This window comes from Ostrea edulis, chromosome 1 (genome assembly GCF_947568905.1).
Source record: "Ostrea edulis chromosome 1, xbOstEdul1.1, whole genome shotgun sequence".
NCBI lineage: Eukaryota > Metazoa > Mollusca > Bivalvia > Ostreida > Ostreidae > Ostrea > Ostrea edulis.
This window is the reverse complement of record NC_079164.1, coordinates 41,888,493-41,913,110: the sequence shown is the minus strand read 5'-3', so window position 1 is coordinate 41,913,110 and position 24,618 is coordinate 41,888,493. Positions and strand designations below refer to the sequence as shown.

General features: G+C 34.6%; 1 protein-coding gene across 1 annotated transcript in view; it reads right to left on the bottom strand.

Moving 5' to 3' along the window:
• The window catches only part of LOC125655789 (poly [ADP-ribose] polymerase 2-like), a 28,615-nt gene extending 6,000 nt beyond the window's left edge, over window positions 1–22,615 (bottom strand). The window contains exons 1-15 of the mRNA XM_048886308.2: window positions 22,471–22,615; window positions 15,711–15,895; window positions 15,043–15,160; window positions 12,417–12,620; window positions 11,490–11,699; window positions 9,647–9,762; window positions 9,238–9,410; window positions 8,015–8,111; window positions 6,391–6,477; window positions 5,314–5,398; window positions 3,360–3,498; window positions 2,460–2,523; window positions 1,576–1,707; window positions 856–980; window positions 185–284 (exon numbers count right to left, since the gene is read on the bottom strand). Coding sequence (XP_048742265.2) covers window positions 185–284; window positions 856–980; window positions 1,576–1,707; window positions 2,460–2,523; window positions 3,360–3,498; window positions 5,314–5,398; window positions 6,391–6,477; window positions 8,015–8,111; window positions 9,238–9,410; window positions 9,647–9,762; window positions 11,490–11,699; window positions 12,417–12,620; window positions 15,043–15,160; window positions 15,711–15,895; window positions 22,471–22,483 — 1,848 coding nt within the window. The 5' untranslated portion in view covers window positions 22,484–22,615. The remainder of the gene's footprint in view (window positions 1–184; window positions 285–855; window positions 981–1,575; window positions 1,708–2,459; window positions 2,524–3,359; window positions 3,499–5,313; window positions 5,399–6,390; window positions 6,478–8,014; window positions 8,112–9,237; window positions 9,411–9,646; window positions 9,763–11,489; window positions 11,700–12,416; window positions 12,621–15,042; window positions 15,161–15,710; window positions 15,896–22,470) is intronic.
• Between the last annotated feature and the right edge of the window lie 2,003 nt (window positions 22,616–24,618).

Below are 24,618 nucleotides of genomic sequence, written 5' to 3'. Positions count from 1 at the left end.
TTGGTATCAAAGGATGTTTTGTGACATTTTTGGTTGATAATGGCCATGTGGTTGAGAAATAAAAATGCAAGTTTATAAATGACGAGCTTAACAAAACTTTCATCAAAAGAACTCACCTTTCGTGAGCTAAAAATTAGTTCACTACTTACATTGTGATATAATGTGTTTGTAGTTAATTACCTACCATGTAACCTGTAACAGGGGCCTCAGGCGGAGCAATACGAAGTCCTTTTGACAGGATACCCACAAAATTGGTCAATCGAGAACCATGCCACAACAGCATTCTACAAATCATCAAGAGAAAATGAATAGTAAATTCAGTGCGGGTACCTGTTGCACATGTTTCAGGAAATGACATGTTTAAATCTCTTCTCAGTATAAATTGTTTTGTATCTGTTGTCAGTAACTGTTGTGTCTGTATCTGTTGTCAGTAACTGTAATGTCTGTATCTGTTGTCAGTAACTGTTGTGTGTATCTGTTGTCAGTAACTGTTGTCTGTATCTGTTGTCAGTAACTGTTGTGTCTGTATCTGTTGTCAGTAACTGTTGTGTGTATCTGTTGTCAGTAACTGTTGTGTGTATCTGTTGTCAGTAACTGTTGTGTCTGTATCTGTTGTCAGTAACTGTAATGTCTGTATCTGTTGTCAGTAACTGTTGTCTGTATCTGTTGTCAGTAACTGTAATGTCTGTATCTGTTGTCAGTAACTGTTGTGTGTATCTGTTGTCAGTAACTGTTGTGTCTGTATCTGTTGTCAGTAACTGTTGTGTGTATTTGTTGTCTGTTGTTAGTAACTCTTGTTTCTATCTGTTCTTTAGTAATTGTGATGTATCTATCTACATCTGTGACAATACTTACCTGTTGCTATGATCTACAAATTGTTCAGCTTCATTCTCTTTTTCAACTTGGAATACATCTTCAATTGCCATTTTGTATTGGTTGTGCGTAGTTGCATGAGTGTTTTGAAGATATTCATTTATCAACTGCAATAATAGATAAATATTTACAAGTCATATCACCGTAATTAACGCCCACCTTACAAATGTAGACAGTACCAATCCTGGTATCAACTTATCCGTCTTATGATGAGTTCACCGCTATCAAAATCAAATCTAACTGTTTGATGAGATAGAACGCTCAAATCAAAGAAGCAAATCTAGTTGATGAAATACAGCTTCTAAATTCAATAAACATATTAACTTGAGATACTGTAAGCCAACCTATATTTGCATGTAGGAAGTTTTCACGAGGTTCATGAGAACCACTTCATCATGAATATTTCTCGCCGCGAAACAGACCGTTACTGTTTCTTGTACATTTAAATTTACCCTAGTCGCGAAAATTAGTTACAGCAAACCAGTTCATCACAAGTAAATCACGAAATAAAGTTGTCGCGAATAAAAGTCGGTTTACAGTAGGCAGTTTTAAGTTAAATTTTGAAGTGATTTTAAATACTACAGCATGGATATCCTTAAAGCATCACATGTACGTTATCCATGTTCAACCTTGTTATAAAGGAATAGATATTAACACTGAATTATTATAAGCTATCTATGCATGCTGTTATGCGTTCCGTACCAGAAATTCCTCTGAGGATTTGTCTATGGGATTCAGTTCACACTTCAGCGAATGGTAATGTCTGTCTACAGGGTTTTCGGAATAATCCCCACTCTTCAGGGTCCTAATGGCAATCTCGATGTCTTCTAAGGACTTTTGGAAGAAAAGACAGTATCTTATTGAAGGAGTAATATAAAAACTTCAGGATTCCCCATATGCAGCATTCATAATCATGGACTAAAACCCATTTCAATGGAGAATTCTGGATCACTTTGTCACTCTGTATTTATGTACAGTGACTAAATCTTTGAATCCCTGCTGTAAAATATTCCCTTATAACAGTAGTTTCAGGACATAATGTACGTGTGCTCCTACTAACCATAACGTGTACCAGTGATTGGGAAGGCCAAAATGGCCAATGGGACTATGGCAGTCCCCACGGTTCAAGTTTTCAATGGGCCATTTTCAGGTTTAATGGGCCATCAACATATTTCAATAAATAGCAAATGTGCAGTGGAACATTATTGTTTGAATTGAAACTCTGAACCATGACCACCATCTTTTCCAACGCTCTTGAAAATGTTTCTACTTTGTTTCAATGTCCCCTTCTCAACGGTATCATTGCTTTTATCGGCATTGGTATTTGAAAACGGTCTCTCGTTATTGTTTTTTATTATTATTTGGTTTTTTTTCACTTTCTGTCGTTTCTTTATCTGTCCATGGACTTCCGAAACCCTACAGCGTACATTTACTTTAATTCTTTTTCCATAGTTGTCGGTGTACTAATTTATAATCAACAACTACTGTACATATCTAAGATGCTGAAACAAGTACTACACACAGAATATACAGAACGTTTACAATGAATATCCGACTCCGCCCACCCTGTGTCAGTTCCTCCTTACCTCTAAGAGTTGCATCTTTAACTTGACAGTCTCCTTGTCTCGAATCACTGGTGGAGTTTTAAATCTACAAAGTTCATACAGTAGAAATAGTTCTCGAGTCACTGAAACAAGTTGTAAAACAAAGAAAAATCACCTAATTGTGGATCACCTACATGTAAATAATGTAAAAAAAAAAAAAAAAAAAAAAAAAAAAGAAAGAAAGAAAAAAGAATAGCTCGCTAAAATACTGTAAAACAAGAAAAGGGTCACCTTTATACTGTAAAATGGGAAAAGTGCAAAATGAGAAAAGGGTCACTTTATTACAGTGAAACAAGAAAAGGATCTGTAAAACAATAAAATCTGCTTCACTATTATTTTTTGTGTCAATAACACAATAGGATTTGTGTGCTGAAATTAGTAGTATGATATCTTTTACTACACGTTCTGACAAGTTTCTGAGGGCACAGACTGTATACAAGCACCTGCATTAGCTTGTACATAATTCAAATTGCATTGCTTTGCATTCTTGCAGAAGTTATGGTAATTCTGATTTTGTTTAAACTACCACTACCATGTGTAGTGTTTTTTCCTTAACAATGCTAAATTTTGTTTAAACTTCCACTAATACATACATGTATACTGTACTTCATAGATCAGATGAATTAGCATTTTAATTTCACAATTCTTATCAACTCATACACTATTCTCTATTATATTTTCATAGAAAGCATTATCTATGTATATATGTATGTATCAAAAACGGGGAAAAAAACCCTTATTTTTTTTAGTCAAGATAACCTCTTAAATTTACACAAAAAACAAAATTCTCAAGAACAAATATTGATTTGCAGTATCAATTTCATTCTGAACTACATGCTAGCCAAGTTCTTGACAACTACATTTAGATAATTTAATTCTCACCCAAAATCATGAGGTATCCTTGTGTAGAAATCATTACAGGCATCTGTGAGTTTTCTCCCAAAGTCTCCCTTCTCTATACATGTATCAATAACCTTCAGAGCAGAATATCCCGCCTTTATCTGCTCATCTGTCAGCTTACCTATAATCAAAACAGTATCAACTATTTACAAGATCTTTAATTTAGAGATTCAAACTGCTGACACCATGTGAAAAAGTTCAAAAATTGCTGAAGTTAATAAGTGCATTATCATTGCTTTATTTTCTGTGTAATATTACCATAATTACAACTCTTTACAATACCATCATCATTAACCTCTAACCTCTATATAATATCATCATCATCTACCTCTAACCTCTATATAATATAATATCATCATCATCTACCTCTAACCTCTATATAATATCATCATCATCTACCTCTATATAATATCATCATCATCTACCTCTATATAATATCATCATCATCTACCTCTAAATAATATCACTATCATCTGACTCTAACCTCTATATAATATCATCATCATCTACCTCTAACCTCTATATAATATCATCATCATCTACCTCTAACCTCTATATAATATCATCATCATCTACCTCTAACCTCTATATAATATCATCATCATTTACCTCTAAATAATATCACTATCATCTAACTCTAACCTCTATATAATATCATCATCATCTACCTCTAACCTCTATATAATATCATCATCATCTACCTCTAACCTCTATATAATATCACTATCATCTAACTCTAACCTCTATATAATATCATCATCATCTAACTCTAACCTCTATATAATATCATCATCATCTACCTCTAACCTCTATATAATATCATCATCATCTATCTCTAACCTCTATATAATATCATCATCATCTGTCTCTAACCTCTATATAATATCATCATCATCTAACTTCTCTACACTATCATAATCACATTGTTAAATCTCTGACCTCTATACAATATGACTAACACTGTCTATGACCTCTATACAATATGACTAATACTGTCTCTGACCTCTATAAAATATGACTAATACCATCTCTGACCTCTATACAATATGACTAACACTGTCTCTGACCTCTATACAATACAACTAATACTGTCTCTGACCTCTATACAATATGACTAATACTGTCTTTGATCTCTATACAATATGACTAACACTGTCTCTCTGACCTCTATACAATATAACTAATACTATCTCTGACCTCTATACAATATGACTAATACTGTCTCTGATCTCTATACAATATGACTAATACTGTCTCTGATCTCTATACAATATGACTAACACTGTCTCTGATCTCTATACAATATGACTAACACTGTCTCTGATCTCTATACAATATGACTACCACTGTCTCTCTGACCTCTATACAATATGACTAATACTGTCTCTGATCTCTATACAATATGACTAACACTGTCTCTCTGACCTCTATACAATATGACTAACACTGTCTCTCTGACCTCTATACAATATGACTAATACTGTCTCTGATCTCTATACAATATGACTAATACTGTCTCTGACCTCTATACAATATGACTAACACTGTCTATGATCTCTATACAATATGACTAATACTGTCTCTGATCTATATAAAATATGACTAATACTGTCTTTGATCTCTATACAATATGACTAACACTGTCTCTCTGACCTCTATACAATATGACTAATACTGTCTCTGACCTCTATACAATATGATTAATACTGTCTCTGATCTCTATACAATATGACTAACACTGTCTCTGATCTCTATACAATATGACTAACACTGTCTCTGATCTCTATACAATATGACTAACACTGTCTCTGACCTCTATACAATATGACTAACACTGTCTCTGACCTCTATACAATACGACTAATACTCTCTCTGATCTCTTTACAATACGACTAACACTTGTTTCTGATCAACCTTTACACAAAATGACACCTACCTAAGGGTGCCTTATTACAATCATATTTCATTTCTCTCACTGCATCCTCCATAGTTTTAATATCACATATCATCTTCATCAGATTCTGAAATTAGAGGATTATAAAACTCTACATCCATCTATATATCTGACTGTTACACTTTAACATGATATTCTATTTTCCTCTGATAGAATACAACATAAAAACAATCATTAAATAACATGTAAACAATTCCTATGAGCATCTGAATTCAACAAGAGGTATTGTGAGAAATGCTCACTAAGAATACCCCCCCCCCCCCCCACCCCAATCTCCCAAAGGGTGTTGTTAATACATGTAGGTATAAATTACCTCTTTCATAAGTGTAAAAATATGGTATGCCTTTGTAGAAGAAAGTGGAATACATAGTCCGAACACAAATTCATGGCATAAACCTATAATTTTGACCTTGAGATCAAAAGTCAAAGTCATAAAGAGGTCATGAATGTACATGACATAGTCTCATGGTGATACACCCATGTCTTATGGTATGACTATGTCAAAACCCTATAATCAATTTTGACCTTGAGGTCAAAGTTCAAGGTCATATAGAGGTCATGAAGGTACCCGACACATCGTCTCATGGTGATACACTCATGTGTCAAATATGGTATGCCTATGTTAAAGAACAAAGAAGTCACGCCCTGACATGAATCCATTGTAAATACCTTTAATTTTGATCTTGAGGTCAAGGTAATATGAAGGTCATGAAGGTACATGACACATCGTCTCATGGTGATACACTCATGTGTCAAATATGGTATGTCCATGTCAAAGAACAAAGAAGTTATGGCCCGGACAGAAATCCATTGTAAAAAACCTTTAATTTTGACCTTGAGGTCAAGGTCATATAGAGGTCATGAAGGTACCCGACACATCGTCTCATGGTGATCCACCTGTGTGCCAAATATGGTATGCCTAAGTCAAAGAACAAAGAAGTTATGGCCCGGACACGAATCTGCACAGACAGACAGACGGACAGTGATTCCTATATACCCCCCTGAACTTCATTCGGGGGGTATAATAAATACTTCTCATTATTATAAGGACTTCCTAACCTGAATTTTCTGGTCTATCTTGGAGTCTGGCACTTTGACATCTGAATCCTCTTTTTTCAATTTCACAGCATCTGTCTCGTCCTCACCCTGATAAAATGATGATTCAATGTTACAATGCAATGAAGAATTATTTTCTAAGTGCTAAAACGAAAGAATAAATTACTGATACACCCTGACAATGAATTACTGATCTGTGATACACCCTAATGATGAATTACTGATCTGTGATACACCCTGATGATGAATTACTGATCTGTGATACACCCTGATAATGAAGTACAGATACACCCTAATAATGAATTATTGATCTGTGATACACCCTGTTGATGAATTACTGATCTGTGATACACCCTGATGATGAATTACTGATCTGTTATACACCCTGATGATAAATTACTGATCTGTGATACACCCTGATGATGAATTACTGATCTGTGATACATCCTGATAATGAATTACTGATCTGCGATACACCCTGATGATAAATTACTGATCTGTGATACACCCTGATAATGAATTACTGATCTGTGATACACCCTGATAATGAATTACTGATCTGTGATACACCCTGATGATGAATTACTGATCTGTGATACACCCTGATGATGAATTACTGATGTGTGATACACCCTGTTGATGAATAACTGACCTTTGATACACCCTGATGATGAATTATTGATCTGTGATACACCCTGATGATGAATTACTGATGTGTGATACACCCTGTTGATGAATTACTGATCTGTGATACACCCTGATGATGAATTACTGATCTGTGATGTACCCTGATGAATTACTGATTTAAGATACACCCTGATAATGAATTACTGATCTGTGATACACCCTAATGATGAATTACTGATCTGTGATACACCCTGATGATGAATTACTGATCTGTGATACACCCTGATGATGAATTACTGATCTGTGATACACCCTGATAATGAATTACTGATCTGCGATACACCCTGATGATGAATTGATGATACACCCTGATGATGAATTACTGATCTGTGATACACCCTGTTGATGAATTACTGATACACCCTGATGATGAATTACTGATCTGCGATATACTCTGATGATGAATTACTGATCTGTGATACACTGATAATGAATTACTGATATGTAAATTTAAAGCGGTTATTAATGCTGGGGGGTTAAGTACACATTTTTCCACATTCAACATTACCTGGGGGAAAATACGCGGTAACAATATATAATACATAGTATTTCAAATATCTACAACTATACGCTTGTGGAAATTTACAAGCTTATTACGTGACCGCATGATTAGTGTAATTTTCCCCCATGTGTAAATAGCCACATTTACAGTATTTTGTGATACATTCTGATGAATTACTGATCTGAGACTCACTATGGATACATCATGAAATGCTTAAAAATTCTAAACATACTGCTTTCTAAAATAATACAGATAAAAGAGAATCTATTGATCATACCAAAAACTATCAGCTACAGATTACACCTTCACTCCGTGATTGAAGTTTAAATCATCCAATACACATCATACCTTCACTACATGATTGAAGTTTAAGCAATCCATTATAAATAATACCTTCATGCCACAATCATTGTTTCAGCTAGCTAATGTATATCATACCTTTGCTCCATAATCAATGGCCAGCAGATCATATTTCCCAGGGACTTTCTCAAAAGTCTTCCTTTGATACCAGTCATTTTTGGTTTTGTCTTTAAATCTATGAGGGAATAAATTTACTGCATTATTTTCATATATTTCTAATTTGATTTCTGCAATGAACAAGTTGTACATATATAATTTTCATCCAAAAGGTTAGCCCTTACATTGGAGTGACTGTACTTGCTACATATATCAGCCTAGATGTCACAATATGTACATGTATATATTCTAATTTCAGGGATTCATTTTACCAAAGTGATTCAGACTTAAAACATCTTTCTGTGCAAGATATTTAAAAACAACAACATAAACTATACCCCCAACAGTTGCTAATCAAAATCTGATCTTTACCACAATGTACGACCTTGGCTTTTGTCAGTCACAGCTTTGACCTTGATTTTTCAGTTCACCATACACAAACATGTATGAATAGTACAAAAATTATAAACAAGTTTAAATATGTAGTCGTATAAGGAGACAGAGTAACCAAAAAACATGTTCCACAATTTTTCATCTCAGGGGCATTAAAATGATTATTTACAAATACTAAGTTTGATGTCTGTCAAGCAAAAGGGTTATCAAGATATTGAGTGGACAGTATATTACTATGTTCAGTTTGACCTTTGACCATGTGACCTCAAAATCAATAGGAGTCATCTCCTCCTGAATATACACCACTGTGCTAAGTTTGATGTCTGTCAAGAAAAGGGTTCTCAAGATATTGAGCGGACAGTATATTCTTATGTCCAGTTTGACCCTTGACCTTTGACCATGTGACCTCAAAATCAACAGGGGCCATCTACTCCTTAAAATGTACCAGTGTGCTAAGTTTGATGTTTTTCAAGCAAAGGGTTCTCAAGATATTGAGCGGACATTATATTCCTATGTCCAGAGTAGATTGACCCTTGACCTTTTGACCTGAAAAACAATGGGGTTCTCTTCTACTCATAACCAACCTACATATGAAATATCATTATCATCAAGTGAATGGTTCTCAAGATATTGAGCGGACAATATGTGGTCTACCGACCGACCGACAGGTGCAAACCAATATGCCCCTCTTCTTTGAAGGGGGGCATAAATAGTACAGTTTCTAAATTTGGTCAACAGATATTTTGCAAAACGGGAACCTCCACTGTATCAACTCATAATTACATTTTTTCAAAAACTGATTGATGACACACTTTTTAGTGAATATATCCTTAGCCTTCTCTACATCTCCTCCACAAGGAACCAAATTGTCCTGTCCACGATAGCCAACACGCCCCCATCTCTGCCACACATGGAAGGCATTCTTAGAGTTCTCTTTCAGCAGCTGTATCAGGTAAAACTTGTTGTTGTTATTGCCAACATTTGTCTGCAATGTAAAACATGTCAAATGTGTTACTGTTACATGTATTTCAAGTAATACCTGTGAATGTGCTAACCCCTACAATGTCCATTCATTTTATTACAGAATAAAAGATATTCAACAAAATACCTCAGAAAAATTAATTTTACAATTTTTCTTTTTATCACTGTAAAATACACATAAAATAAGAAGACAATCAATAAAACTTCTGTTTGTAAGAGAATGTGTTGATGAAAGCTGACCTGATTCAACATGCAATCCCATACATCACTTCCCTCACTGTAAACTTGAGCCTTCCCAACTAATGATGCACACTCATCATCAACCGGGGCCACCCCAGATATCACCACTGTACGGACTTCAAAAGAACAAAGGAAACATTGAAATTGTTATGAATTATTAAATCATTTAATGATGATACAGCAAATTTGATTGGTTGAATATAAGGTTGATTCATACATATATATATACACAACATGTAGTATACATGTACATCAACAAAAGAATTTATGAATAATAAATACATCGCTCACTTGAGCACCAAGATGTTTAGTGAAAACAAATGTCAGTCAGTGAGTGCTTCATGTGGTTCTTTGTGTATCAATTTAATAAATTTGTTAACTTGTCTCATATAATTGAAAAGATTTTTATCAAATATATATAACCATTAATGTCAACAGACTCCAATTCAGAAGTGTGCTACTACACCTCCAAGGCATTTCATTTAGTTCTGTTCAAACAGTTTATTGTTCCATGTAAACCATTTAGTGCTACATGCAAATTATTTCAGTGCAAACCATTCAGCATTCTATACAAACCAAATTTAATACCTTAATTAATTTCAATATTGTGGCCCCCTCCTACCACCTGCGCTAACTTGAATGTACACTATCTAAAGGGTGCAAACTTATCACTATAACGAATCATGGCATTGCCTAACTTGAATGTACACTATCTAAAGGGTGCAAACTTATCACTATAACGAATCATGGCATTGCTTAACTTGAATGTACACTATCTAAAGGGTGCAAACTTATCACTATAACGAATCATGGCATTGCTTAACTTGAATGTACACTATCTAAAGGGTGCAAACTTATCACTATAACGAATCATGGCATTGCTGTTCTCTAGAATAAGAGTTTTAGAATTACGACTTTAAGTTATATATTTTATGTAAAACTTTGATGCCCTACTGTGGCCCAATCTTACCCCCTGAGACTATGATTTAAAGAATTTAAAATCTACACAATGTCAAGAAGATTCCCCACGAGTTTCATCTTTTTTTAGCAAAGTGGTTCATGACCCCACCCTATTTTACTTTTTCTTGATTATCTCCCTTTTGATTGGGGCATGACCCGTCAATTGAATCCCCTTCACCTGAGGATGCTCTATACCAAGTTTGGTTGAAATTGGCCAAGTGGTTCTAAAGAGAAATCGAAAATGTGTAATGTTTACAAAGAGACAGACGGACTAGGGCAACGGGTAATCAGAAAAGCTCACTACAGCTTAGGTGAGCTAAACAATAAAGCAATCAGTCACCCATACTGAGATAATTATTTATTGTGACTACTTTTAAGAATGTTAATTTTCACTGAAGAGTCCTGCGTAGTGGTATCTGATTACATTTTTCACTGCCAGTGATAACTTTTGACGACCTTCAGGCACCATAGCAGTAAAAAAGGTCAAGTGATCAGACACTATATGCACAGTTCATTATTAGTAAGCATGACTGTTCAGTATCATTCAATCTGAGAGGCATGGCCTGTTTGGTTTGCTTTTCATGGTACGATTCATTTCAATTCTAGCACAGAACACAGGATGCTTTGTATGGAACACTTAACCTTATGGTTCAATTTATTTAAGAGGTGTAGTAGCATATTTCAGGGTCTGTACTAACATGCCCAAGTGACTTTCTTTAGTGCCTTTAAAACCCTATCGAAGACATAATCTCCGATAAATCTTAAAGACATTAAGTAAATATACAATATTAGGTCTATCTTGCTTCACAATAAGTACATTAGTGATGTATTGATCAATCTTGCTGACAATAAGTAGTTAGTGATATATATAGGTCAATTTTACTTTTTTCTTCCTCTGCATCATTCCCTCGCCCAGATTTCCCTCTCCTTCCCCCACTTTTTGCTGCAGCCTTCTTTCCTTTCGATGGCCCTGCATCTTCCTCAGATGGTTCTTGTTTAACTTTGGTTGCAGTTTTTTTCCCAGAAGCCTTTGCAGTTTCCGGTATCTCTGATTTTACTGTTCCTGTGGATGATGGGTCTGGCGCAATAGCATCTATAAAACATAATTAATGAGAATACACCTCACCGTTGTCAAGGAATCAATATTTACTCTGAAACCTATCACATACACCTCACCGTTGTCAAGGAATCAATATTTACTCTGAAACCTATCACATACACCTCAACGTTGTCAAGGAATCAATATTTACTCTGAAACCTATCACATACTTTCAGTGAGCAGTATTATTGTGAGTCGTTCGATTAAAATGTAAAAACCAAGCTTTTATAGAATATTTCAGATGAATGTATATCGACAGAATATATGATATGAAATGTGCAGCAGTATGATTATATATTCTTCTTGTTCCTAGTACTGTAACACACCTAGTCCATGAACTAATCTTACTTGTTCCACATTGTAACTCAGTTGTTCCACACATTGTAACTCACTTGTTCCACACATTGTAACTCACTTGTTCCACACATTGTAACTCACTTGTTCCACACATTGTAACTCATTTATTTCACATTGTAACTCACTTGTTCCACACATTGTAACTCATTTATTTCACATTGTAACTTACTTGTTCCACACATTGTAACTTACTTGTTCCACACATTTTGTAACTCACTTTTTCAACATAGTTTTGCTCATTCATTACACACAATTATACTCACTTTTTTCAGACACTTTACTTAATTTTTCCACATACCGTAACTCACTAGTTCCACATACCATAACTCACTAGTTCCACATACTGTAACTTACTTGATTTGACTCTTTCCACTTTCCTTCTAATGTCAGTTGTACAGTTAATTTGTTCCAGTTTGGCAACATCTATTGAATAAGACCTGTTGAACGCCTCAAAGTCTACATGACCCTTCCCATCAGCCCTCTCTAGATCTATACAGGTCACCACACTGTAAGGGTTCCATCCACCTTTCTCATCTTTCCACTGCCAGACGTAGAATTCTGGGAATACAGGTACGAGATATCTCTCATTACATATACAATTAATCTAATTTCTGTTCAATTTTCCTGAATGCTCTAAGACCTGAAACAAGAAGACATTTTAATACAGTAAATACTCAATCAAAAACATGTTTTTTGTTTGTGAAAAGTGTTCACAATCAGTGTGTGTACACTTCCAAATTTTCCTATCTAGACAACCATTCACACACATAATGTAGAATTTACTAAAATACACTAAGTTTAAAAGTTGGAAAGTAGCTGACAGGACAATTCTTAATCAGGGTGGATGGGAATTGTTAGAGGCAGCCAAACAGTATTTATCAAGCAAAAAAGAAACAGGTGAACTGCAACCCAGATAACAAGAGATGTTTGTAAAACACATATGCCCCCCATGGTGCAAAATTGAAAAGGGTTATACACACACATCATTTAGTTGATAGTAGTATCATCAATTCAAAATATTGAGCAGACAATATCTTCCCATGTCAAGAGTGAATTGACCATGTGACCTAAAAATCAATAGGGGCCATCTACTCCTTATGCTGTACCAGTGTACCAAGTTTGGTGTCAATCAAGCAAATAATTCTTAAAATATAGGCGACAATATATTACTATGTCCAGTTCAACAATTGACTTTTGACCTCAAAATCAATATGGGTCATCTTCTCCTGAAGATGTACCAGTGTACTAAGTTTGATGTCTGTCAAGCAAAAGGGTTATCAAGATATTGAGTGGACAGTATATTACTATGTCCAGGTTGACCCTTGACCTTTGACCAAGAGACCTCAAAATCAATAAGGATCATCTTCTCCTAAACCAGTGTACCAAGTTTGATGTCTGTCAAGAAAAGGGTTCTCAAGATATTGAACGGACAGTATATTCCAATGTCCAGTTTGACCCTTGACCTTTGACCATGTGACCTCAAAATCAATAGGGGTCATCTTCTCCTAAAGATGTACCAGTGTACCAAGTTTGATGTCTGTCAAGCAAAGGGTTCTCAAGATATTGAACGGACAGTATATTCCTATGTCCAGTTTGACCCTTGAACTTTGACCATGTGACCTCAAAATCAATAGGGGTCGTCTTCTTCTGAAGATGTACTGGTGTACCAAGTTTGATGTCTGTCAAGCAAAGGGTTCTCTAGATATTGAATGGTCAGTATATTCCTATGCCCAGTTTGACCCTTGACCATATGACCTCAAAATCAATAGGGGTCATCTACTCCTTAGGATGTACCAGTCATGAGTGTGCCAAGTTTGATCATAACCAACCCACATATGAAATATCATTATCATCAAGTGAATGGTTCTCAAGATATTAAACGGACAACATGTGGTCTACTGACCGACCGGTGCAAACCAGTATGCCCCTCTTCTTTGAAGGGGGGGGGGGGGGGGGGGGAGGCATAACAAAAGTGACTTTTATGGTAAAATTTCAAAACAAAGGGGGTGGGGGATGGGGAGGGGGTTGTACAGTAATATCAATAACACCCTTCTTGATCCACCAACATAAATACATTAAGAATTTTATTTTAAGAATATTGAAATTTCAAGAATTAAATGAAGATGAAAAAGACTGACTGGGTTTAGAAATGTTGAAAATATCAAAGTCTGGTTTTCCACGTAATCACTAAATCTATGACTGTTTATTTAGATCTCTATAACAGGATATTCTGAAGATTAACCTTGAAAACAGCCTTACAAATCAGACCAACTGACCATCGATTACACCAAATAAAAACAAGCTTCCAGAATCATGATTTACTGGTTAAGAACCATTTAATGTTACATATTTGCAAATTTAATGTTTGCTGTCTGCAACTACATATTCTGATATACTTGATGTGTATCTATGTTTGCATGTTTGCAGTCACAATCTGTGTTGCTGTCAATTGCAATTTCAAAATGAGGTCAGTGACCTACTTTTGAGTTGCACCCCCACCCCCAAGATGATTTGTATATATACATGTACATTTAAGTGTACAGCCAACATTTCAAATTGAGGGCAGTGACCTATTTTTGGTTCACATCCCCCCCAAGGTGCATAAACTGACCAATTTTTGATAGTTTTAGGCCTCATAGTGTGCAAGATAACATCTGGACACAAGTTGAGTATGTATAGCCATAAAATTCCAGTAGGAGTGAACTTTTTTTGGTTCTAATAAGATGCATCATCTGACAAAGTTTCATAGTTCTAGGTCTCACAGTGTGAAAGATTTGACCAAAAAAGCTAATAAGGACAAGCCTATATCATAATGAAGCCCATCAAAAGACGAGCGTATAATAAATCAGGTAATCTGAAATTCAAAAATGAAAAATAAATCAGAGAGTTTGAATTTCAAAAGTGAAAAAAAAGTGTACTGTTGAAATGTTTGATTATGACTGGAAATTGAAGGATTGAACATGTACAAGCTTCTACTGACCTTCGTCCTCTTTCAGACAACACCTAATTCTTCGCTCCCAGCCGCTCTTCTTATTTTTCTGGACCATATGATCCATCTTTACTTGAATTGTAAAATTTTTTCCAACATCAAACTCCACCTGAACAAAAAATCTTGAGACTGTTACTTGTATATATACATGTATCAAATTCTAAAACAAGCAGCTTGAATGTCTGATCATTTGTATCAAATTCTAAAACAAGCAGCTTGAATGTCTGATCATTTGTATCAAATTCTAAAACAAGCAGCTTGAATGTCTGATCATTTGTATCAAATTCTAAAACAAGCAGCTTGAATGTCTGATCATTTGTATCAAATTCTAAAACAAGCAGCTTGAATGTCTGATCATTTGTATCAAATTCTAAAACAAGCAGCTTGAATGTCTGATCATTTGTATCAAATTCTAAAACAAGCAGCTTGAATGTCTGATCATTTGTATCAAATTCTAAAACAAGCAGCTTGAATGTCTGATCATTTGGATAGTAGACAAGTAGACACTTATAACTATAATATAATCGTTTCTTTAGAAAAGAATGTAAGATGTCAAAGGTATTGTTTTACATTGAATCAACTATATTTCAGCTCCATTTAGGTGGCATAATTACACACATCAATGAGAAATATTTGAAAAATCCATGGTGATTTATTACCATTTTCTTCTTGCTGTTGAATGCATCAGTAATGTCTCCATTCATGCTCTCCGAGTATCTTGTCCACACTCCCTTATCTCCCTCCCATTCCCACTGAACCGCATACCCTGAAATTTCGGGTTCCTCCAAACGAGCCCGTTTTGTGAGGGGAGCATCCCCTTCCCCGGCGTCTGCTGTTTTCCTACCTATATAGTAAGTATTCTTTTTAAGCAATTCCTTGAACATGAAATAAGTACATACATTAAAGTACTACAGATCTGATCAAATTTTGTAATTCTATGTTACATATACATGATATATACAATGGCATATCACATCAATGGCATATCACATCAATGGCATATATCCATTATTTGTAATATGTCATAATAATGATAATCTTTATTCTAAAAGTTGGACATACATAATCAGCAATGAACATTAGCTATATACTAGCTATTTACCGACTTGCACAGATGTTGGTGCCAGGGGTTTTTTTTGTGGGAGGAAACAGGAGTACCCCAGAGGAAACCCACGTGGTCGAGTGGACAACCATATACAACCCACTGCTGATCAAGTGGATCGAACTCGGGTCGTAGTGCGTTAACCACTACGCTATCTGTACACCCATATTTAAAATTGAGAGTAAATTCTTCCATTTACCATTTAATGAATAATCAGACAACATAGGATCACAACCTCCTTGGCATGCAAAAGATCGTAACAGTTTTCATTTTGGGATTTTCCTACCTAGACGATAAGTAATTCAAAATTAATATTGATAGAGAGTTAATCTAACAGTCAAAAATCACTTATTTGAACTGCAGTGTCACCTAAGTGGCTTAGTGCACATCAATTGCTAGAACCGACGGAAATTGAGAGTAAACATGGTAAATTTCCAGACATGAATTATGAAGGACTGCTCCAAGATCTGGTGAAGACGTCAGTCCAAATATTTATCTGAGCTGATTCTTAGCAGAGATTAACCATGCACTAGTTTTTGCAGTAAAAGTAATACAAGCTGTAACTGACGGCTAGTGATGAAATGATTGTTGCCGATAATCGATTATCGGTCATTTAGAGTTCTATGATGCTACTAATCGATTACAAAATAAAAGATGTCAACATCGTTGACCAAAAAAAGCAATCCAGAAATCATTTTACTTTTGTTCAGATTTTCTTTTCTGTATGTCAAATCTGATCAAAAAACAATCAAACAAAATGACGGGAGAATTAACGGTAAAACAACGAATGCTGGACAACTCGCCCTCAAGACAACTCGCCCTCTCTTAGGACAACTCGCCCTCTCTCAGGACAAGTCGCCCCCTTCTCTTGAGACAACTCGCCCCCAATATTATATATACATATATTATCACATTTTATTTTTATTTTGTGTGTGTTATTTACACTTTTAACCCTATAAATTAAAGATACGTCTTTTTATTTCATACTTTAAAACGAATGGTAAATTCTATTAGAATTATACACAGATTTGATTATTGCATTTCAGAAAAAGTTATATTTTTCATAAATCAATTGGCAAGGAAAATTATATTTACTGATCTTCAGGTAATTGATTAAATGTCTCCAAATACTGAAATTTTTTGGGGGGGTTTGGGGGGGGGGGGGTGTGTGAGTGGGGTTTTTTTTTCCTGTTTTTTTTTTTTTTTATCGATGTAGTATACATAAGTGTAAAGGTGAAGCATGAATATTCTGATATATGTAATTATATTTTAATGCGTTTCTCACCTAATTCCCGTTGAAAAATAATAAAATTCCCATTTTAGAAATTTAATAACGGCTTTGCTTTACGGATTCTTTTTACCCAGGGTGATTCTTTTTACGCGGCGATTTCAAAGTGTAAAGAACTCTGATGATGAGTACCTCAAAACGTTTGAAGTAAATTTATAACAGCTTGGGTGAAATCAAACAATTAGATTTAACAACAGACGCAGATTATTGATAATTATACTACATCAGCTGTAGACCAAGCCAATACTCTCCCTATACCAAACGCTAACTTGTTTCCGCTGAAATTATATATTTTACATGTACATAAAAGTGATGAATTTACTGAACCCAAACACTGGATTTTCACTAAAATCTTTCGTCTTGCATAAAAAGACACGAAGTTCAGTGTTTATGTGAACACGTCTTATTGTCTGTGATGTATATACTATCTATAAGAAATTCATTAATTTTTGCTAAAACACTTCTTGGACTTAGACCAAAAATAATAATTGTAAACATGTATGATATGAAGGGGGCGAGTTGTCCCGAAGAGGGGGCGAGTTGTCTTGAGGGCGAGTTGTCTTAGGGGCGAGTTGTCCCGATGAGGGGGCAAGTTGTCCTGAGGGCGAGTTGTCTTGGGGGCGAGTTGTCCTGATACCAAAACAACAACATTCAGATAAAGGAGTCTGACTCTGACAACTTTCAGACATTGTGATTATACATGTAAATAAATTCCATTACTTGATATATTGAAATTCTGATTCCTGAACAAAATGAACAAAGAAGAATTCAAATGTTGTTTCCATATATGTGTAATGATTCTGTTATCTATTTTAGGGGGGAAAACCCACTTCAATGACAATTGCGATTATAATCGATTACATGTGTCTGATTATTACTGATAATCGATTATGGTTTTTGGTCCGATTGCCCATCACTACAGACAGCAAATAAATTATAAAATAAAAGAACAAATATCTAACATATTCATAAATGATAATTGAATAGAAATAACTTCATAGAATCAGAGTGAATCTGAAGCAATAAACCCATCAAATAAGCAAAAACTGTTGATTCATGAATCATTGTCATCCTGTCAGTAATTCTTGCTTGTAATCTCTGATGTGCATTGACCTCGGAGAACACCAGTTTGGAAAAAGAACAAAAGAGAGGCACTGAGCAGGTGTCAAATTTGTAAATAATTTAACATGCCAATTTTATAGAAAATTCACTACCAAAATTTCCTTTGAGTGGCACATTTGTGTAGTTATTACTTTCTTAAACTTATACAGTGCTTCTTGTCATTCATGAAACGATGTAATATTTTAGAACAAACGGCACATGTAGTTAGGGGCCCTTCTCAGATATCAGGAAATTTTCTTTGGAATTTTAAAATCTAAAGTCACGTAAGTGTCTGTCTTTGGGTATGACCTCGGTCTCAGCAACCTCATTATGTTCAGCAATCATCGTTCCCATGTCCGGCAATGGCGGTTTATACAAAACACTCATTGTAGGTATGCTCTCAAAGAATATTCCCTTGTTTATTTTGCTGAATTTTTCTTCAGACCTTGGGGATTATATTAGTTTTACCAATAGATGTTATTGGTTCATAATTGGATAGTTGAAAAAATACTGTCAGTTACAGCTTGTATTACTTTAAGAAACACTAGCTCAGCATTTAAAAATATAAGTAAAACAGTCAAATAAGCTTACTACCTCAGGCTTAGATATATTTCTCAAGGTTTCTTAACTTTCAATTTCTTATCTTCATACAAGTTCAATACGGTAATATTTCCCTATAGATGCAGGGTTTGACACTAAGGCACGTCCGACCGACTGAGTCTACTTAATGATAAATGGTCAGGTAAAATGTTGATTTACTAGTCCAAATGATCGTGTTGAAAAAATAAAAAAGAAACTTTACTTTAAATAAGATATTTTATTCTTAACTAAAAAAGAATAACTGTAGAGTTTCAGGGTTCAAAATAAACTTTTTCAAGCACTAGCCAGTACGGACTAGTCACTATTGATGTTTACTAGTCCGCAAACATTTCACTAGTCCATCCAGTATATCATATTAAATGATCTTCATTTTATTCAATTATTTAATGAAACCAAACACGATCACAGTTGCAAGCAATTCAGTTTCTGACACCTACAGAAAAAAGACCACCATATTTTATTTTGCATTCAAGATCTTCTGAAGCATACAGTAACCTCCGAGTTAATCCTTTAATAAACGCCCATAAGTGTGTTTGAAATCGACGTTCCCATTGTTTTCGTGCTCATGCAGTTCTTAAAGTCACAGGAGTTTGAAATTTTATCAATAAAGTCAATATGATTGACCAAGCCATAAGCTATAGTATTACGAACTCCTGTGTTAGAGTCGCGAATAACGAGAACATGACCACACTACTTGCACCTTGAACCCATTCTTGTGATTCGTACTCGGCGTTTGGAATCAGCAGGAATTTGTGCTCGTTCGAAGAACAGCGGTCTCGAACGCACTCCATGTGTTTGGAAGATTAGGATGTCATAGTCACGCAAACCCTTAACCATGCAGATAATCAACCATAAGTTCAAACACCTAAGAGACTCAGATAAATCTTGCTAAAATCTTAACCAATTCCAGATTTTCACTAGTCCGTACGGACTAGTGCTATAGAGAGTTTACTAGTCCGACATTTTTTCTTTCTAGTCTTGGACTTACGGACATGAGGTACTTTCGAACCCCGAGTTTACGAGCAATTTTGAACCGCGTGATGACACAATCTCTATTTTTAGTTCTAATAAATAAGTCGAGGTCGTAAGTGATGTTTTACGACATCTACTCGATGTTAATGTGTCTAAAGTTATGATTTAGATGAATTTATTTTCATTTTTGAAAAAATCCAGTTTATTAGAATCAAATAAGAAAGTGTTTATCAAATTAATAAATTACGTCGTAAACAGCCATTTATGTGCGGGAATGTCTCTATATTCAAATAGGACTTCTCGTCCTCAAGGAAAGATGTCCCAAGAGAAAAAAAAGTAGAAGGTTGGGAAGAAACAAAACAGGGCTTATGAAATAGAGATTTAAAATAAACCGTTGAGGTCATTTTATTCTAAATGGACTAGAGAATTTCCGTGCAAGGTAGAATTTAAAGAAACAGAAAATCTGTTTGAAAATGAAAGCATTAAATTGAATGACGAGACTAAAGCTCTTTTTTGAGACAATTAAATACGTTTTAGTTCATGCAAACTTAACGTTTGTCATTTAAGGAAAGTCAGTGCTTTTACGTATCCGGTTTTAAATTTTAAACACCGACTAGAAAGTTCCAGTTATAACTTCTTTGTCTGATGTTTGTAGTTTACGAGAACTGTACGAGTCAAATTTAGCATTCAAATGTGAATCTTCAGATATATTTACCATGAATTATCATAGTGTCAAGTCCTCACTAGCTCCAATGGTACAAAGCAATGTAATATCTACATTGATCTCTAAAAGGCTCATAGCTTGCAATCTAAGCCCGAACAAGTTAAAAATCATACATAGGCGTGACCCTCACAGTGGAATTCAAACTGTTTTGAGTGAGTTTGTGTTTGGTTCAAAGAAACCCAGAATTATAAATCCTCAGAAAATATCAGCAAAGTTGTTGAATATTTGAACTCTTCTTCACAAGTCCTTTCAATAAACAAAATTATTTGTACATGAGCTGTAGTTGCTAGAATATACATATATGTTACACTATATTTATTTTTTCTATAAGTATGAGATAGCATGTATGTATTTTTATGTATGATATGATTGATAGCCAAAAAAAGAATAACACACACACACCAAAAAAATTGTGAAAAAAAGGAAAGGGTGGGGGTGCCCCCCCCCCCCCCCCCCCTCTTCGTGTTCTAATTGTCAGGTAGGACAAAAATTTCAGTATGTTTTACACATATATATATTGTCATATTCTGTTAATCTTCATTTTAAGACTGTATTTGCTGTTACAATTTACTTTTTTCAAAGTGTGCAAAGAATAATTGTAAAACTTAAATTTAAAAATGGGGGTTTACGTATTCAAGAGACCATTTTGCAAAATATCTCTGGTCAACTATGGTAAAATATGTTTTTCTGTTAACCTTAGATATAATTCTAAATATTTTTAAAGAAAAACTGGCATGTAAACAATTTAGATTTTTGAGAATTGCGATATTCTGGGATTTTTTTCTGAAGGATGTGAGCAGATTAAACAGCAATTGTGTATGTTTTCAATTGAATATCTTTAAAAATTCTCTCAGTAAATGAATAGCTATTGGTTTTTATATATTATAGCTTAATATGATGTGCTTTGGTGCATATTTTAATATAACATGAGATCATGCATTATTGTGTTCAAATTTGGCTTTTGCATTTGGGGGTATATGTGCTCTGTAGCACATAGTATGAAAATAAACCCGCAAAGGTATGTCTAATATGAGTTTTTTAGTTAGTTTATGAGTTGTTAAAGTTATTTAAATGAAAAAAAAATTTTATTGACAGAAATTTCTAATAGTATTTACCTACCTTAAATTAAGTGCATTTAAATATGGAAAAACTATCAGTTTCTGGAAAGTTGTTCAGGGCTAGTGGATGTAAGGTCAGGTTTAGCAAAAATCATTTGAATTAGCCTGACTGGTCTAGTGCTCAAAAAAGTAAATGTCAAACCCTGAGATTGGCAAATCGAAATATGGTTAAAACCGATAAATCGCCAGTCTATTTTTCATTACAGACTGACGATCCCCAACGCTATCTTCCGAAGATCTAATAACATCGATATCTGTAGGCCTTATGACAATATATCATAGTACCCTATCTAAAATAAAACTTTTAAAGTACCCAGTTTGAAATTATAAATCAGTCCTTCGTAATATTTTGGCAGAAGTTGGAACTACAAAACGTTTGATTAGAGTCCATGGCATTCGGGAAAATGAAACTGAAAGTTACCGTATCTAGGCCTATGGCTATGGAATTCTACGGTATTCGATATTTATGCGTTTAGTAACACCGTTTTCTACGTCAATACATAGGAAAATTTACCTTTCCTGCCCATGTGGGTGTTGTCTCTATTCCACGGCCACACTTTGCTCTAGTTCACAACGCAACGAATGATCTATTTTTGCCGCTTTTGTATTTCCATTCGGCAACCCTCTCTCCTCGATAGGAAAATCCTTCGGCCAAATCCGTATTTACGGAAAAGGTCGAGCGATGTTCCGATTGCTGACTCGGTCCTTTCCGGAAAGTGAATCAGAACCAAAGGTCTTCAAGTTTGTTCAAATGAATTGCCACCCCCCTTTTCAAAAAGGAGATAATTAAGAATTAATAAATAAAAATTTGCCATCTTTTAAACAACTACAAGGTATTCAATATGCATAGATCATGTAACCCCCCCACCCCCCACCCCCCCACCCCAAGGATAGCGAACAATATTGAAGAATTGAAATTGATTTTTATGAATGAAAGTGAAGTAAATGAAATTCATATGACTGGTAAATGATTAGAGCCGATCATTTTGCGCTTAGACTTTTTTAAAGAGTTATCTAGTAAACCCTTTGTAAAAATAAAATATATCTAATTTTCTAAAAATGTGTGTGTGCATGGTAAATGATTAATTTTAATTCATTTCTTAAAGTGGCCAGTGTATGTAACTTTCTCCAAGACATTTGTATGAAAATGTAATTTCTTTAAACAATTCTTTTAATAAAACATGCTCTTCCCATAGACTTTGAACAATGTTAAATTTTAGGTGAAATAAATCAAGCAGTAAACAAAATTTTGAAAATTTTTATGGTAGATTATTTTCATTTGATGGACCCTTCAAAATGAGACCATGATTACAAAATCCCACCATCCATTTACTAAATGCTCTTTTGAAAGGGGAAATAATCAAAAAAAGGCAAAAATTGGGTAGGATATCATGTAAAAGAAAGAATTCTTCTAAAAGAACCTGATCGGGACAGAAAAGTTCAAATTTACATGAAAGCTTCCTGGCGAAATGCAGATTCAAGTTTGCTCAAAGCATGGCCCCAATCATCTTCACAAGTCAAGGTTTATTGATTCTTTACCTCAATAACCCTTGACTTGTGAACTGAGATGGGCCCCGATAGTAAGGTGGGGGCCACAATGGGGGATCAAGTTTTAAATGCGGACAAAATGATAGGCAGGGCTTGCACGCTTTGATTTTTCCGGCATTATTCGGTTCTTCCCACTTAAACACGAAATAATTTCAATATATAAATAGGCCTATTAGTAATAGTCTTTGTATCAAAAAAAGTTGAGAAAGAAATAATAGAGGTCCATTTTAAAATTTTAAAATTGCACCTTTTTAATCATCAATAAATGTACACACACAAAAAAAATTCCGTTGGGATAATACAAATGGATAATTTTAACTTCGAAAATAAAAGAAAAAGATGCAAAAATTGTATCGTCACGGACTGTCGATTATATTCAACTTACACGTACATGATTATTGATTCATTGTTCTGTTAAATTCATTCAGACTGAAAATGAAATGGTCGCGTCTGTTTCGTTATTTTTGCACATCCAATCTGAGTGTCGTTTAAAAAAAATACATGTACCATTTGTATATTCCGGGCCTCCTCTAAAGGACAGATATTAAATAAACAAATAAAATTTGTATACATGTATAACAATAAATAGAATAATTAAGAAAAACTTCTCGTTCGACTGAAACACACACATATGTATTCTCGAGCGGGAAGAGGGGTGCATCTAGACATCGTAGTAGCGCCGGGCGAGTAGTCAGTCGACAAGAACATGTCATTTGAAAAACAAGGAACAATAGAAAATAAACAATGGATTGAAAAATAAATTAAATATAAAAATGAATAAAGAAAACAAGTGACTAACTACAGTAGATATCAACAGATTCTTAGTGTTTCGATCCGATTTCACTCAAAAATCATAAAATTTTAATCAAATTTTATTTCTTGGAACAATATCAGTCAGATTGATTTATATATTGGTACCAATTATTTGATACAAATACGCTCGATACAAAACATTTGAATTGACATTTTGTTTTGTATTTACTTAGAAAAACCCTTACAAACAAAGATACATTGCTGAATGGATCCAGTAAGTGCTCTACCAAGCCATTATCTTTGCTCCTCACGAAAATATTAACAGCTGTGAAGGAGAAACTTCAAACTTGATGTGCTACTA